Consider the following 18,575-nt stretch of genomic DNA (forward strand, 5'->3'; position numbering starts at 1 on the left):
GTGCGGTCTCCATACTTGAACACAGTATTCCAAGTGTGGTCTAACATAAGCCTTATATAATGGGATTATCACATCCCTATCTCTACTTGCAAAAGTTCGATAGATCATCGATAGGACACCATGGGCCTTCCTTGCAACCTGTTTACAATGCTCAGAGAATTTCATGTCTGACCTTATCGTAACACCCAAGTCCCTTTCCTCCAGTACTGGGTTTAGTTGAACTCCACCAAGTGAATAAGTTTTTTTGGGATTACTGTTTCCCAGGTGTAATACCTTACACTTTATTGGATTAAAGCACAGCTGCCGTTTTTCTGACCATTCCTGAAGTCTATCTAGGTCTCTCTGAAGAAGCTCAGCTTGACAGTGATCATTAACTACTCTACCAATTTTAACATCATCTGCAAATTTAGACATCACGCCCTCTATCCCTTCATCAATGTCATTTATGAAAATTAAAAACAACCCAATCTGAGGAATAGCCATTTATCACAACCCTCTGCCTCCTGCCCTGAAGCCATCCTTCTGTCTATCTAAGGATTTTCCCAGTGATTCCAACCTGTTCCAGCTTATAAAGCAACCGCTCATGTGGGACTGAGTCAAAAGCTTTGCTGAAATCTAAATAAACAATGTCGAAATTATTCCCTAAATCCAGCTCTTGAAATTATTCCCTAAATCCAGCCCTTTAGAAATAGCGAACCAGATTTGTTAAACATGATTTTTCCTTTACAAAACCATGCTGAGTATCCTTGAGAATTTCGATTCGATTCGATCCAAATGATCCTGAATTCCACCCTTGATCATTGCCTCCATGATTTTCCCTACTACTGAAGTCAGACTGACAGGTCGATAATTTCCAACTTCACTTTTAGAGCCACCCTTATGTATGGGAGATACATTTGCACTTTTCCAATCCAAGGGAATCTTCCCAGAGTCTAGTGATGCTCGCATAATTAGCCTCAATGGTTCAATCAATGGTTCAATGCACTCGCTTGCCGCCTCTCTTAAGATTATAGGGTATATTCCATCAACTCCAGGAGCCTTACTGGTCTGTAGGCTCGAAAGTTTTTTCATTAAATAATCTTGCGAAATTTCAATATCATTAATTACATATTTTTTAACTTCACTCCCACAATTTCCCATTGCCACAAAAGGCTTTTCATTTGTAAATATCGATGCAAAATAACTGTTGAGTTCATCTGCAATGGCAGCTGGTGTATTTATTACTATCCCCTTTCCCTTACGTAAAGGTCCGATCTGGTTTGTCCTGCTCTTCTTGGCATTTATGTATGGGAAGAATTCTTTATCCCCCCCTCTTTGCTCTGTTTGCTAGTGATTTCTCATAAACTGCCTTTGCCTGTCGAACCTTTTCTGTGGCTCTATTACACATCACCTTGTAGCTGTTATAGGCTTCAGTACTTTTTATTGCTCTGTAACCTTTCCATGCCACCTTTTTCTGCTCAAGTAATGTGGCAACTTCACTATTCATCCAACTTGGAACCCTTCTCGTGGAGTATTTTTTTAATGGTATATATGCATTCAAGGCATCTGTGATTAATGTTTTAAAAGCGTACCACAGTTCAATTGTATTCATTCACTGCGCAATATCTACCCAGTTAATAGAGGCCATGTAGTACCTTGAGGCATCGTAATTTCCTTTTCTGAAATTAAAACCCATTCCTTTGCCTTTTACTTCTGCTACCTCTCTCGTCATCATCCACCGTAGAACTCCGTGATCACTTCCTGCTACTGGTTCCTCTACTGTCAGCCCTGTTATGTCATCTGATTCATGGGTGATGAGGTCTAGGATATTCTTTTCTCTAGTACTTTCCCTGACATGTTGATACAAATAACCGTCATCTAGTTGATTTAAAAATTTTGTTCCCCATGTCGAGTTTCCTTTCGATTTACTCCAATCAATTAGAGGCAAATTGAAATCGCCCATAATAAGGCATTGACGCTTACTTGCCCATTCCATTTGCATGTAGAGGTTTTTGTCATAATCTTCACAATCACCTGGTCTGTAGATTACTCCTACTCGCATTATACCTTTGTTTCCAACTATCTCACACCATACAGACTCTATACTAGCATGTGAAATGTCTGAATCCGGGAAAGCTATCGTTGCACTCAGGCTGCTTCTGATAAGAAGCATTACCCCACCACCCCTTCTATCTAACCTATTCTTCCTAAATACATTATACAAGCCCCAATTTCCGGGTGGCACCATGTCTCTGTAAGCCCTATTATGTCCGCGTTACTTGTTTTAACCAGCATTCGAATTCGCTCATTTTATTGATGACACTTCTAACGTTACTGTATAAACAATTAAGATTTACTGTTCTTGCATATTTAACAACCCTAACACAACCCTTGAAGTTTTTTAGGCTCTCTTCCCTGATATTAGCTACCCGCTTGAAATGTTTCTGCCCCCAGAACATCTATATAATACATCCAGTTGGGGTAACAGATAAGAACTCTTAAGGTATGTGCAAGAGTTACTTTGACCAATATTATCAGATAAACGCGTGTCAGTATTACCCTCCCCCTAACTAGCAGTTTCCCTGAACCTTTAAGGTATCCTCAATAATACTGGCAAAAACTTTTGCACCACCTTTGTTTAAGTGTATCCCGTCTCTACAAAAATTCCTTCTACCTACAAGTGTGGGCCATGCTGATAGAAATTTACCCCCTAAAGCCTTGAGTTAATCCATAAGGCTCTTAACATATAATCCTTCCTATCGTGTCTGGGCAGAATTGCAGACACATAGACATTATGGCCTAGCTCGGGACATTTCCTCAGCATGGTCCTGTATTTTTCCAACAAATCGTCAGATCGTGTAAGTTTAATATCATTTGTTCCCATATGAATAATAATATTTTCTTTACCCCCTTTAAAATCTGACAATCTGTTAGTGACATCATCAATAGTTGCTCCCGGCAGACATACCCTGGTTCTGCTCCACCTATGCTTATTACAAAAAATATTCCCCGTTTCCCTGACAATGGAGTCTCCTAATAAAACAATGTCCTTTTTAACCAGAGTAGTTTGCACTTGGTTTTTCTGTTTTGAGGCTCGAATCGGGTGTGCATCACTTGGTAGATTGCTGGAGTTTTGAGTCCCTGACGAGCTCCCAGATGCATTATTTTCGAGGGCAAGCACTCGTTTTTTTCAGGGACTCAAATTGTTCCATCAGTGCACCAAATTGTAATTTAAGATCGGTGCACTCCTTACATCGATCACAAAGAAAAGAATCCCCAGGTGAGGTAGGATTAGTCACCAGGTCGACCTTGGAAAACATTCCACAGGTTCCACAACGAATTAAATCATTACTCACCCATAAATCGCCATCGGCTATTTCCGTGTGTCACGATACCCTGTGACGTGTTTAAGGCAGATCTCATAACTACCATTATAAAATTAAATAAATATCAATGAAAGTAAATTTAAAAAATTATATCTATAATATTATTAAAATCAAGCAGTTACAGGAAAACCTATAACAAAATAATCCAACAATATCTAAATAAATCAAATATTTAAAAGCGCTATCCAAAAGTAAACCACTTAACTGAGGAGCCCTGTCTAAGCGCGTCCACTCACCTCGAATGCCAACAGTCTACTCAGGATGTTAATGTTTGACCATTTTCATTTTCATACATCCTTATTATTTTAATTTTCTGATCCAACTCGATTGCTTTCCTTTTCTTAGTAGGTTTACTAGTACCGCTGTCACTTTATTCACTCAGTTGGCACCACAGTAACGGTCAAAATTAAATTGTCTGTAAAGAACTTTACAAGTTAAGGCGAAAACTCACAATTATCAGCTCACACGTACTCACGTTTTACAAAAGCACATTTCTGGAGGTCACTTACCATAAAACAATAAAAACAATTTGCACTTTCCGGTTTATTGGGTATTTCTGTTAGTGGAATCTATTATAAACAGGTAGTAAACTCAATCTTACTGCATTTGCGATAATACTGATAGCTGGAATTCTGTGGGTTTTTCACGTTATTATAGTGAAATGTGTGTTTCCTTCACTGAAATCTTCAATCATATAAAAAAACAAATTAAGAATTTTCTCTTCATTCTTATTTTTGTCCATATCTCACTTGTGAAATTTGTGTATATGGTGATTGTCATTATTGATTTTTTTTTTTTTTTAAAACAGTAAAAAAAAATATGCAAACTGAAGTCTGAAATTACTTAACTCGGGGACTTACTGTATCGAAAAATGTTCAGCAACCTATGAAAAACATATGGCAATAGATAAAAAATGAAAAAACTTACCACACACTACTCACATGTCCAAAACCGATGCTTCCCTTTATTTTTTACGATGTCAGTTTTAAATCTAATAGCTTCCCTTTATTTTTTTTTACGATGTTGCATATGATTTGGTCACCAACATTATAATGGTTCATTTAATTATAATTTATCATTTAATTTATAATGGTTTGGATTTAAGGAATGTACCGTTTTCAAACTTTTGAATAATTTCATGTTTTTGTTTAATTGAAGGTACATCATTCAAATAATGCAAAAATGACTTGTGTAATTTTTGCGATTTCTAAACAAAAAAAAAATATATTTACTATATAAAAAAAATTTACATCCTTCAGTCCTGACATAACGAAACAAAATTTGTCTTTTTGTGGAGCGATGGAACAACAATCGATGTGATACACTAAAACAAACTAAACTTTTTTTTTTTTTTTTTTTTAGTGGCGGGTGTGAAGACAGGGGTTGCAAGTTAATAGGTATATTCATCCCCCAATCATGACTTATAATGCCACTTCTTATCACTTATTTACAAGCTGCAAAACATCTGTTTATACCTATTCTAATTATTACTTGAATTTTATGATTTCTGGTTGGATTTTTTTTTTTTTTTTTAATTTGGAGTCTTGAAGTGTCCCAGTTAATACAAGGATGTGGGACCAAAAACTGAACAAGTTAAGAGAAATCATGAAATATAGAGCACATTCCAGCATTCACAGCAATGTACCATACAAGTAAATTTGAAGGCTGCTGCACCTAATGAGACTTGTTTAAGTTATTTCTAAAGCCATTTTGAGCACGTCACATAACCTGCAAGCACATTCACACACAATGCAATGCAACAATATGAAATAAATAAAAATAACAGAAAAGGCCTTGTGTATCTGGAATTAGCATACTACAAAATAAATCTTGTAACAACTGGCAAAACAGAAGAAATCAAACTTTATTGGTCACTACTATTCATAATCCTCATTGGAAGGGTGGGAGATAGAAAGGGAACAAGAAATGAAGAATGAGGAGGAAAAAACAGAAGAGAAGAGGAAATGAAGCATCCTCTTCCTTTCCTCTTCAACATATGATATATGTGGAAGTAGGGAGTCACAAGGAGGATATCAAAAAATATCCCCCCCAACCATGTTCTATGTATGCCAGGAAGTTGAGATTAAGTTCAGAAGTTGAAATATATTACTCATTCTCTACCCAAATCAACATTTCTCCCATCTTTTATAACACTTCCTAATGCCTTTTTTTTTTGCAGAAGGATGCACCTTGATTTTGAAACCATGCTTCTGTCGCAGAAATTATCTCTGCATTGCTAAAAAATGCTTTCCACACAACGATGATTTCAGCTGCGGAAAAAGGAAGAAGTCTGGTGCCAAGCCAGACGTGGCAAGAGATGAAGTCCAACTTCCAGGCTGTTTGTTATTTTGTTTTTAAGAGCATTAGCAACTAAGGCCATATTGCTCCGGGAATATGCGGTGGTCATTCCCTGACCTTTCCGCATCCTCCGTATTTGGTGGTGACGGGCTCGAACCCCGATCTAATCAAGAAGCGTGTGCTACGCACTGCTGCTCCTTCCCACCTGGCTACGGAGGCACCCAACTTCCAGGCAAGATCAGTGGTTGCAACTGAAGTGTGGCCTGTTGCATTGTCTTGAAGCAACGGAATGCCTTTGCTGATCATTCCAAGTCACTTTTCCTTAACTGCCATATGTATTTGCTTGAATAAGTTGCTGTATGTGCAGGTAATATGTGAGATCAAGAAGCGTGTGCTATGCACTGCTGCTCCTTCCCACCTGGCTACGGAGGTGCCAAATCTGATAATGGACTGATATTCAACTTTATCCGTGATGACACTGTTGTGCATTCAGCTCTGTAACAAAAGAAACATAAGTCAGTCAGAACAATGAAACTAAGAGAAAAACAGTCAAAAAAAAAAAAAAAAAAAACACCATGTTCAAAGAATATACAGGTCAGCAGGAAAATGTTTTGATACCCTCCTGTACATTGGTCAAATTACAAGAAGTAGAAGAAGTATTATCACTTGTCACGTCTCAAAATAACCATGTCCATAATAGAGTACATTCAGGTCCTTCAACTATGTTTGATATCATGGCCCCACCATAAATGTATAAATGCCTATAACCAAAAGCAGTGGTGAGAATCTTGTGCCTAAAATTTCAACATTGGAATGTGGGTTACAATTGATATGTTACTCACACCAATAATACTTAGTGATAGTAGAATGTGCAGAATTGGACTTGCACAGCAATCTGGGCATATAACTGATAAATGGAAGGTTGCAATGAGGGAAGGGCGAATTTAACACTGAAAAACCACTTCCTGCAACTTTGGGAGCTGTCCACAACTGATACGGCAATGTTGCAACAATCTAGCAAGATGCTCAGAAATACTTGAATAATACAGAACTTAAGCTCTGAATTAATCTCAAACAACTTGAATCTATTTTGAATATTTGGGGTGGGGGTATCCACACCTCCATAGCAGAAATTCCTGGGTATCCACACCCAGGAATATATGCTATGATGCTACTGATCTCAGCACCCCTATCAGCAATGGAATCAGAGTAGGACTATGTTTAACTAAATAGTGCATGAGCAGTGCTATGCAATGTCCCAGATAACCCCGGGGGGCTCACATCTGGTGAGTATGGGGTTGGCACACCCAGGGTCCTGAGCTGGATATCATCATTCTTCTCTTTCTTGGTGATTCCCTTCTACTTTTGACTCGCGCTCTCTCTCTCTCTCTCTCTCTCTCTCTCTCTCTCTCTCTCTCTCTCTCTCTCTCTCTCTCTCTCTCTCTCTCTCTCTCTCTCTCTCTCTCTCTCTCTCAGGGTTACTCGGGGACTTTTTTTTTTTTTTTTTTTTTTTCCTGGTGCAGCATAAGCCTCAGGCTTCCTTGCATCATATGGATATTAATAATAATAATAATGCACAGACCCAGTATCTGTAAACTATCCCTCAAGAACCTTTGTGCTGAACCAGGAAATCCAAAAACAGGAGAGCATGATCTGCCTCAATGTCAGAGTAAAAGAGATATAGGGAGCCAAGGAACTGAAATAATGGAGAATCAGCACATCTGACCTCTAAGAAATGACCATGAACAAATCATCTACATAAATTTGCCAGAACTGGTGCAAGCAGATTAAAAAACACAACCTCCCTCAAGGGTCTTCATAGTAATATTAGCTATGGAGGCATGGACTGGAGCACCCACAGCTGTACCCTGAATCTGATGGAACAAGAAATCACTAAACATAATGACACAACCAGATAAACAAAAATCTGTCACCTCCTTGCTGCAATAACAGGTGTCCCCCTCTTGGCACTCTTAATCGCATATAAAAACAGAGCATTAAGTACATCTGCACTTAGTGGATTCACTTAGCACTCTAGAAAAATTTATGGAGATTTCTCCATAGGAAAATTATGGAAATTATGGAATGCCCAATTCAATTTTCAATTAGAAATCCCTGGGCAGGAGATCCCTTTTACGAAATGCTAATAGGAAGGAAGATGTTATACACTTTATACATCCTCCATTCCAGAGGCAACAAATGGTACATGTGACCATGAAACAGGCAACAAAACTCAAGACTGTGGTGCTTTATAGCTGCAGACACAGGAAACTTGAACCAATACAAACAAACAGCTACAGAAAATTAACATTGATGTAAATCACTCATGGGCACGAAAAATAACTTTTTGGGACGAAATGACACTTCCAAACTTTCCCCTCTCATAAATTGGAAATGTTTTGCTTGAAGAAATGGACTGTGAATTACAGTTGATTGGCTGCTGGAGAGTATTATCTCCCCTTGCTCAAAGGGGGCCCTTCTCTGGCACCCAAACATTTGCTAATGGGTAACTCCTCCTCCTCCCAAGGCATTTGTAGCAAATAGTCTAGTCTGTGGGAAGGATTAGAGTGCAACTCTTTGGGAGAGGATATCAAAATATATTACAAAACAATATAGCAAACAAGCACTAACTGAACCATGCTATAGATGGGTGGGGGGGCAACTGTATACAGATTCAATTTGGATTACATGCCCATACCGTGGAGTGCGTTATACTGTTATCAGGGTGTTATATTTTTGAGATATTGAAAAGCCTACAGGCTTTGTGATCATATCTCAAGACATAGAGCTATTCATCAGGCCAATTTCATACATTCTGCTGTTGCTAATGCATACTGTATATAATACTGCATTAATATATAATACTGTTGCTAAACATCACTGTGAATTTAATTTTGACCCTTGTGACCACCCATGTTCTAATATCAAAATTTTGAAAACCATGCACGATTCCTGCCATCATTTTTGGTTAGAGACACTTCATATAGGTGTGACAGATCCCAATATTAATCATAATAGTTACCCACATACACCTTAGAGAAGCTATTTTGCAACACGTGACTGATACACATCATCCTACTTCCAACAGCCTTCCTTTCCCTTTTCTTGTTTTCATTCTTCTTTCTCCATTCCTTTCTTAGTTTTCAACTTATTTGTCCCCACATACACAGTGTGCATTTACTTATCTTTCCGTTAGTTGCACCCACAGGTCTGCAATTTGTCTTTGTTGCATGCTACCAAATGTGCCCCCCCCACACATACATTCGCATTTACTTCGCATTTAATCACCATCCACAGGTCTGTACTGACTTCTTTTTGTTGTATGGTGTCAAATGTTTTCCAGCCAAATGATTCTTCTCTAATATATACTGATGACATACCATACTACTTTTCTTAGAAGAAGATAAAGAACACATTACTCTGAAATATTTTTAGTTAATTTTAATCAAGTTTTATTTCTTCTCTCTTGCTACAAGATTTATTTTCTAGTATAAATAAAAATGAGAAAACTTGTCCATCACAATGGGCTTAAAATAAGCAGAAAGGTAAGAATATTGTTAATATCACTCACATATAATTATTCAATAAAATGAACTTCATAAGTGAGACTAAATTAAGTAAACATATGTCTACTTTTATTTAAAAATGAGGTTTCATATTATTTACCTCTTGAACAGGCAGGTCTGCTGTCACCTGCTTCAACTTTCACCTTGTTTATAACTGAAGAGGAATCAGGTGGAGATTTAGACAGTCTAATAAGATGTGCACCACCTCTTAGCATTAAAGGAAGATTAGTCATAAATGATAGAGGTGATAAACTGCTTCCTCCATGATACATTGACATAACTCAGGAAGAAACCTGGCACAAAGAAATATTGTGAAAAGATTAAATTTCTACACATCTTATATACTGATGTTTTTATTTCTTAAATGTATGCATAAAATTTGTGCAGAAATTTGAAAAGTAGATGTAAAACAAAAATTTTTGGAAAAGCTGACCGATGTTTGTTATATTAAAAAAATAAAAAAAAGGAACTACTACAACAGGTGCAAACATCTAAACCTCAACACAGATAAACTGTATATAAGAGGTAGGGGGAAGGGTCCCAAACCAACTATATACTTGGGCCACAAGATCAAAATCACATATTGGATAGCTTTTGAGGCCAACTCATCTCTATCTCATGTATGCATCTACAATAATTGTGTATGCCTTTTATCAAGCCTGCAGAAAATCAGACTAATCAGGTTATGCCAGAAAAACATGTCTAGGGTGTTTTCTGAGAGCTTTATAAAGGGCCACACACACAATTACAAGTCAAAAAAAGAAGTGTTTAGCTTTAAATACTCTATACCAGCAGTTCAAACTTCAATGACACTTATGTCATTGAAGTCTGACCTCCTTGTAGCATGAAAAAAAAAAAAAACTTTTCACAGATCCCTTTTAAATGGAAATGCTTTCACAGACACCCTGCACTTAATATTCTTTCTGTGCTCTAAATTATTTCAATTTTTAAATATTGATCACAATTTTGGACATTTGTGGACACCCCCCCCCCCCCGAAGCAGAAACACAGGAGTCTGCAGACCACAGTTTAAGAAATGCTGCTCTATACTTTAGTGATTTTATTATATTTTATAGTTTTAATATTTAATCATATCTAATATTTATGCATTTATATTATTTGCAAATAATTAATTTCCATTCTGTTTTTTCCTTCAGTCAGATGTAACAAGAAGTTATTATTGTGATATGATTTCCAATGCTCATGGGAAGTTTGTTGACACTGACTAGTACCAGCAATAGGAATACTTTGCAAAAGACAGCAGTACTAGAATCATTCTGTCTGCACTAAAAACTGAATAGAAGGTACAGAATATTAATAAGTGATCTTGATAACTAATATATCTCATAATTATATAATGATAACAACATACTCAATTGTCACAAACATTAACAATAGCACATCATGACTAACAAATTATAGTATGAACTACAAAGTGGTTACAAAAAACAAAATAAAATGGATGGAGGACAGGTATAATGTGCACTTTATAAATTGCCACATTACAATAAAACTTATTAAAAGAATACTGCTGAACTTTATATCCCCTATCCCTTGGTGAAGTACAACAGTTTAGAAAGAACAAAATTGTACAGTCCTATTATCTGTCAACTTACTTTATATACAAATTAAATTTATAAAAACAAATTCTGTAACTCAGATATTAAGCAAGCAAAACCAAATTTTCTCCACAACCTACCTACATTTTTATTCAAACTGTGCACACCATTCAGTTAAATCTGGTGAAACGTCTTGCTGACATTACCTTTCTATATTCCATTCTCAATTTTCTGTAGCCATAATTACTACAGACCATGGAGCAGCTTTTACCTCAACTATTAAATATCCTTACTGAACTACACCACGCTGAAGTCATTGTCCAAAAACATACAGAAAGTGTCCCATATGTTTCCTTCCATAGGCAGTCGGTTATTTTACAAAACACCGAAAAAAAAAAAAAAAGTTAAAGAGAGAATAACATATGAGTTTATAATCTGAATGGTTGATTTTTTTCTTTTTTTAACCAAATATGAGCTGTTGTTAGAGCCCTGCTCTCTCGGAATGTCCATAAAAGGTGCAACATATTGTCACTTTTACATGAAAATGAAATAAGACTGATTCCACAGCAGAAAAAAAAGCAGAAAGATAAATAGTGAACAACACTATCCTGTTTTAACCAACTCACATATGATTCAGTGATATCCACAACAGAAAATAAATGCAAGTCAACACACTATACATCCACTACACTTAACACATTGAAAGCTGTATTTGTCTTGTTGCTAACATATGCCAATGCAGACCATACACATCACAATCCTCCTGGGGTAATGGCTCACGATGTTTCATTAACTGGAGGGCAGCAATGCTTCCCAGCCAGTTTTCATGCACCACCCCCTTTTGTTCCCTTCACTAATCTTGATGCCCTTCCAGCACCCATTCCAACCGATCTCCATCCTTCATAAAATAAAGCCTCCAGCCTGTATGCAGCACTCAAGATGCAACCTGACCATTGCCTTGTACAATGGGATAATAACCTCTTTATCCCTGCAAGCAACGTTCCTATATATCATTAACAAAAACCACAAGCCATCCTGGTAATTGTACACTCAGATATGTTCCAGATTATGCATTCATATCTGACTGCAAAATAATTAAAAGGTCTTTTCCATTTTCTCCAACAATGAGTGCAGTACCACACAGTTGATACATTAATCTGGGAATACTGCTACCCATATGCAGTACCTTGCATTTAACAATTTTAAACTTTAACTGCCTTTTTTCAGCCCTTTTGCCTAATTTTTCTTGTAGATTTTCCTTGCAGTAGCTTACCCTGATTATTGTCATTGGCACATGATGCAAGAAAGCAAGCATTCATTCACTCCAAAAGTCAGTCCAGTTGTTCCTTGAATTTTTATTTAAGCTATCAACTTCCACAACGACAGATGGAAGTTTGTTCCAGCAATAAACCACTCGCTGGCTAAAGGCAAATTTCCACATCTATTCTATAACTGTCTTTCCTCAATTTGAATTTATGCCCCCTCAAGTGAGTAATCTGAACAAGAGTCCCTTCAGCACTGAGCTTGCTCAAACCATTCAAACGCTGCAATTTGCAGGACATAAGACTTTCTTAGTAAGCGCCCTTTTGTTCCCCCTCACCAATCTTGTTGCCCTTCTCTGTACTCATTCCAGCAACTCTACATCCTTCCTCCAGACCTGTATACAGCATTCAAGGTGTGGTCTGACCATTTCCTTATACAAAGGGATAATCACCTTTTCTCTGCTAGCAAAATTCCTATATATCATTGACAAAACTCCATGACCTGTTCTGGCAGCCCGTCAGCACTACTCCAAGAGCTTCATATCTGAAGGCACAATTACTCCAGGTCTTTTTCATTCTCCACTTCCCTGAGTGTAGTACCACACAGTTGGTATGTTTCTCTTGGGTTACTGCTACCCATATGCAGTATTTTGCATTTGTCACTTCTCAGCCCATCTGCCTAACTTTTCTAGATCCTGTTGCAGTAACATACTGTCTTTAGTGTCATTAACAACCCTGCCAAAATTTGTATCATCTGCAAACTTGGACATTAAACCTGATATACCATCATCACAAATTAAGTTGGATGGCTAACTTAATTTGTGATGCGATCTACTTTTTTTCCTTCAAAATGTGCCACAATCTACCATCTCAAAAATTTCATTGCACAAGGTTAAAAAAGTTAATCAACACATATTGAAAAATGTTGTTTATAAATTTTAAAATTCAATACAATTCAGAATTCTTATTTTAAATTAATACGTATTTAAATTTTTAATTTATGTGAAGTTTGTGTCTTCATGTCATCTGCCAAGCTTTCAAAATCAGGGATATACTGTGATAAGGCCAACAGTAAAGAATCTTCTATATGCAAGTCCATAAGAGCACAGCGATTCTTCGTCTTTGTTTGTTTCAAATACGAAAAGGCCGATTCACACAGATATGTGGAACCAAAACAGGAATTTAAAAGTTCACTGCATTTTTTTATTTGGGTATTTTTCTCAGCAAATATTTCCAAAAGTCTTCTACTGGTGATCTCGCTTTTAGGAAGATATCGTTTTTTAGCAATGTAATAATTTCATTTTCAAGCAATATTTTCTCCATGTGAAAAATCTCTGCGATTTTTTCTGCAATTTGTTTCGTATCTAAGTGGACATTAAATGGATAAGAAATATATTGAACAATGTCTTCGGTTGTTTTAAAATCACTGATTCTGGTTTCAAAATTGTCCACAACATTCTCAATTTCAGAAACATATTTCTCACTATTAATTTCAAAAACAGGATTTTTTGCAAATGATCTTGCATATTTGCAAAATGGTCGAATTTTTTTTCTTTGAGATCCTTAGTCATTGCCAAAAATTGATATTTATATGCAGAAATACTACTAATCATGTCACCCACATTTTTATTTTTTCCTTGTAATTCCAAATTCAGATCACTTAATTTACTGGTAAAATCTGCCAAAAAAGCCAGATCACACAACCACTCCATATCTTGTAGCTGCTGATAGTCATTTGTTGATCAAAGAGGAGCCTTTGATCAACAAATTTTTTAATTTCATTCAGCAAATTTTGAAATCTCTGTAGACACTTACTCTGACTCAGCCACCTCACATATGAGTGTAATATCAGATCTGGTTCTTTTTCATACAAGTTGCATTTTGAAAAGTCTCCTTTGAAGAGATTGTCCTCTGATGGAATTCACAATTTCGAAAGTGATGTCCATAACACTTTTAGTATTTAATCTTTTGCTGGCTAACACTTGTTGGTAGATGATACGGTGGGAACTCAAAAAATCTGGGAATTCCTCATCCTTTTGGCACAATGCGATGAATCCGTTAAGATGCCCTGTCATTGCTTTAGCTTCATCTGTTGTTACTGATACAAGCTTAAATAGTGGTAATTTAATTTAATTTTTTCAATAAAATGTTTGAATGAGTTAAAGATATCGAGACCTCTAGTTCTTTCTTTTAACAAAACCATACCCAGCAGTTATTCTCTAGTGGCAGAATCATTGAAAAACAAACCAACAAAAACGAGCAATGGAACTGTATCACACTGACGTCTGTAGATTCATCCAGTTGTAAAGAAAAGGCCACACAATTAGCAATATCAGCACGCAATTGTTCGCTCACATTTTTACTCATTTTTTTGATGCATCGCATCACAGTATTTCGAGATAATTGCAGATCTTGAAGGGCTTTTAATTTCATTTTTGTTCTTAAAATTTTCAGAGAGAATCTGTTATTTCTAAAAATGCGTCTTTGATGAATTGACCATCAGAAAATGATTTGCATTTTTTTGCAAGAAGATGACTCATTTTAAATGATGCTACAGTTACTGCTTTAGATTGTAAATTAGGTGTCATGAAGAAATTTTGTTGCGCGAATAATCTGGATTAAGTTCTTCTAATTTATTTTTTGTAAAGTCACTAATTGGCGGTAAATCCGATTGGTATTTACCATGGAGGGCACTGAAGTGCCTTTCTAAATTTCCTTTTTTGGATATAGCCACGGAAGCATTGTAAATCAAACAGCAACATTTTTCTTTCACCATTACAAAAAAGTATTCTAGTTCCCACTTGATGAAAATGATACATTTTATTCTTTTTCGTAGTAATCATTTTAAATCAAAAGGTATTAAATTAACATATAAGTACTGTCCAGTTATTAAATCAGTAAAAGCAATGCTTACCGATTAAAACACTAAGTTGCGCAAACCGGAAAAATATTCTGTCTGAACAGCTAATGTAGGATAATTGATGAAGAGGATTCCCGAATGAGGAACAGAACAAAATAACTGGACAAACACACCATCATTTATTGCTCTGTTTGGTTATATCCTTAAAGAATCGATTTTGAATGCCTTTGTGATATTTCTCTAAAGTTATTTCTCGAGATCACGACCATAAAACAATAAAAACAATTTGCACTTTTATGTTAGTGCAATCTAATTATAAACAAGTAAAAAACTCAATTTTATTGCATTTGCAATAATACCGAAGGCTGGAATTGTGTGGTATGTTACGTTATTATGGTGAAATGTGTTTCTCCTTCAATGAAATCTTCAATCAGGCAAAAAAATAAAAAAATAAATAAAAAATAAAATTTCAAAATCTGCTCTTCATTCCTATTTTTGAAGCTTCATAAAAAATAAAAAAAAAATAATGCGCATGTAACGGAAATATAAAACTCTGCACAATATAAAATTTTGGTAGTATACCTGACCACGCAAATTCATGGATGACTGTATATTTAAAATTTGTCGTGATCGACCAAAATTAAAATCGCGATCGACTCGTTGGCCACCCGTGATCTATATCATTGATAAATACACAAAACAACAATGGACCCATCACTGAACCCCAGGGGACACTCTAATAACATTAGTCCACGTAGAGCAGTGTCCATTTATTACTACTCTCTGCTGTCTCCCACTCAACCATCCCTTTATCCAATGCCGTAACTTACCCTTAATGCCATACCACTCCAATTTGTACATCAGTCTTCCAATGTGCAACAGTATTAAAAGCTTTCCTGAAATCCAAGTATATGATATCTCAAAATTATTTTTTGTATCCAGTTCCTTTGTGACCACATTGTAATATCCAATCAAACTAGTCAGACAAGACCCTTAACAAACCCATGCTGTGTCTGAACTATTGCTGCTGTGTTGTCTAGGTAATCCTGTATCACCTCTTTAACCAATGACTCCATTATTTTCCCCGGAACAGAATTTAAACTAACAGGTCTATAATTATTTGTCACTCTTTTGAACCCCCTTTGTGAACTGGGGATAGATTTGCACATCTCCAGTCCATGGGACTAACTCGGACTCTATAAGGATGCTCTCATGATTATGGCTAAGGGTTTGCTTACTTCCCTTGCTGCCTCCTTCAATTATAACTGGATAGATTCCATCTGCCCCGGGTGCCTTTTTTGTTTAACTTCAACAGTTTCTCCTACACTTTGCTCTCAGTTATCATAAAATCACTTAGTTCCCTGTTAGAGTTTGATAAACTTCTGGCATCCCCCTCCTTGAATAACTCCACGTGTAAATGTAGATGCAAAATACTCTCCCACTCAACCATCCTTTTATCCATAACAGCAACTTTCCCTTAATACCATCTGCTCCAATTTGTACAGCAGCCTTCTATGTGCAACAGTATCAAAAGCTTTCCTGAAATCCAAGTATATGATATCAAAATTATTTTTTGCTTCCAGTTCCTTTGTGACCACATAGTAGTATCCAATCAAATTAGTCAGGCAAGATTTCCCCTTAATAAACACTTGCTGTGTCTGAACTATAACTAGAGTCTTCTCCAGATGATCTTCCATTGCTTCTTTAACCAGTGATTATTACTTTCCATGGGACAGAAGTTAAACTAAGAAGTCTGTAATTACTCATGTCACCCTTCTCCAGTCCATGGGGACCTCCACTGAACCCACAGATGCTCTCATAATTATGGCTAAGGATTTGCATACTTCGTTTGCTGCCTCCCTTGATACAACTGGATAGAACCCATCCACACCATAAGCCTTTCTTATGTTTAATTTCAACAATTTCCCCTCCACTTTCCTCTCAGTTATTACAAAGTCATTCAACTCCCTATTAAAGTTTGATAAACTTCTGGCCTCCAATTCGCTGCAAAATTCCTCTAGTGAATGTAAATGTAAAATACTCATTCAGTTTTTCAGCTACCTGAGCAGGATCATGCCAACCTTTGTACCATTTGCAAACCTAGACATTAAGCCTGAGAGGCCTCCGTAGCTAGGTGGTCAGGAGCGGGAATGCAGTAGCACACGCTCTTTGAGTAGACCGGGGTTCAAGCCCCTGACTGCTGAATACGGTCGATCTGCCAACCCACAATGGACCAGCGTGGCAGATTATGGTCCACTTCCCTCAGCATGAATTGTTGAGGAGGCTTCCATCCTGCAGTGGGTTGATAATGGCTGCACTTTACTTTTACCTTCATCAATATTATTAATAAATATAGAAAATGAGCCCAGCACTGAATCCTGGAGAACTCCAGTGATAAAATTCATCCACAATGAGCAGTTTCCATTAATAATAACTCTGTCTTCTCCTACTCAACTATCTCCTTATCTAGTTGTTGTTATGGAGTTTCTGGTGCAAGGTCTACTTAGGCCATTTTGTACCTACTGAAAAGTAATTGATGATATATGTGATAACTGCCAGGAGAGTACTTAGAAGTGGTCATACATTTGAATTTGTTTATGGCAGGAGAAAAATTTGGAGAGTTTTTTTTTTTTTTTTTTTGTTGATACAGCTGTGACAAAAATTCTTATAGATTTGAGAGGAAACTAAAAGTAGATGGTTGGGCCTGGTTAGTCAATGTACATTCAGTGACTATACGCTTTATAGTTAGTGGTTGCAAACTGCAGAGGATCATTTCCTGCAAGCAGAAAGATGGGGTAGGTGAGCATGACCTATTCAGGTTCTGTCTAAGACGACATTTTTCTATTTTTATGGAGGCTAGAGGTCTACAAATCTGGTTGAGGTTTCAGTTGAAACAGCTTGTTGTGTGTATTTGCATTTTCATAAAAGTGTCTTCTGTTCCATACATAGAGTGGCGAACAAAAAAAACGACATTACCTTAAAAAAAAATAAAATAAAATTTGTAGCAAAATGTATAAAATATTGTTTGATTACAGTCATTTTACCTTTTTTTTTTTTAAGGTAATGTCGTTTTTTTTTTGTTCGCCACTATATGTATAGCTATATGTATAGCAAGGTACTGCATCAGCCATTTCAATAAATACAGCATTGGAAGCTCATTAGTATCCTCTTTTGCACAGGTGTAAGCATGGCCCCATAAGTTCTGTTGACACCAAGAATAAAAAAGTGTAGCTATTGCTCTGTCCCAGGAAGGGCTTTCTACACATACTACCACTGATAAAATAGGCTGCCACCAGTCAACAGTATCCCAGGTGCTGAAATTAAAGTGTGAAACTGGTGATGTGGAGAGAAGACCTGGATCAGGCTGTAAGAGAGTAACTACGCCTTCCCAAGATCGATATTTGAAATGGCTATGCCTTCGTAATCACCATGCTAGTGCTCCTGATCTAAAACTGGAATTTGAGATGGCCTGTGTTTAAACAAGTGCACGAACTATCCAAAGACGGCTTTCAGAATGTGGTCAGCATGCCTATCGGCCCAAGAAGAAACCTTTGTTGACCCAACAAATGAGGAAGAAGCGACTTGACTGGACTAAAACGCATATTTCATGGACAAAAGAGCATTGGGGCACGGCACTGTCATCTTTCCTGACGAATCGAAATTCA

The 18,575-nt window shown here is 36.7% G+C and overlaps 1 protein-coding gene across 1 annotated transcript in view; it reads right to left on the reverse strand.

Annotated features, from left to right (window-relative positions):
• The window catches only part of LOC150085759 (uncharacterized), a 144,388-nt gene that overhangs the window by 49,579 nt on the left and 76,234 nt on the right, over positions 1-18,575 (reverse strand). Inside the window, exon 5 of the mRNA XM_090374685.1 lies at positions 9,330-9,522. Within this exon, the coding sequence (XP_090230811.1) occupies positions 9,330-9,507 (178 nt within the window). The 5' untranslated portion in view covers positions 9,508-9,522. The remainder of the gene's footprint in view (positions 1-9,329; positions 9,523-18,575) is intronic.

The sequence above is a fragment of the Mastigoproctus giganteus genome, chromosome 5 (assembly GCF_048544385.1).
Source record: "Mastigoproctus giganteus isolate SK-2022 chromosome 5, ASM4854438v1, whole genome shotgun sequence".
Lineage (NCBI taxonomy): Eukaryota > Metazoa > Arthropoda > Arachnida > Uropygi > Thelyphonidae > Mastigoproctus > Mastigoproctus giganteus.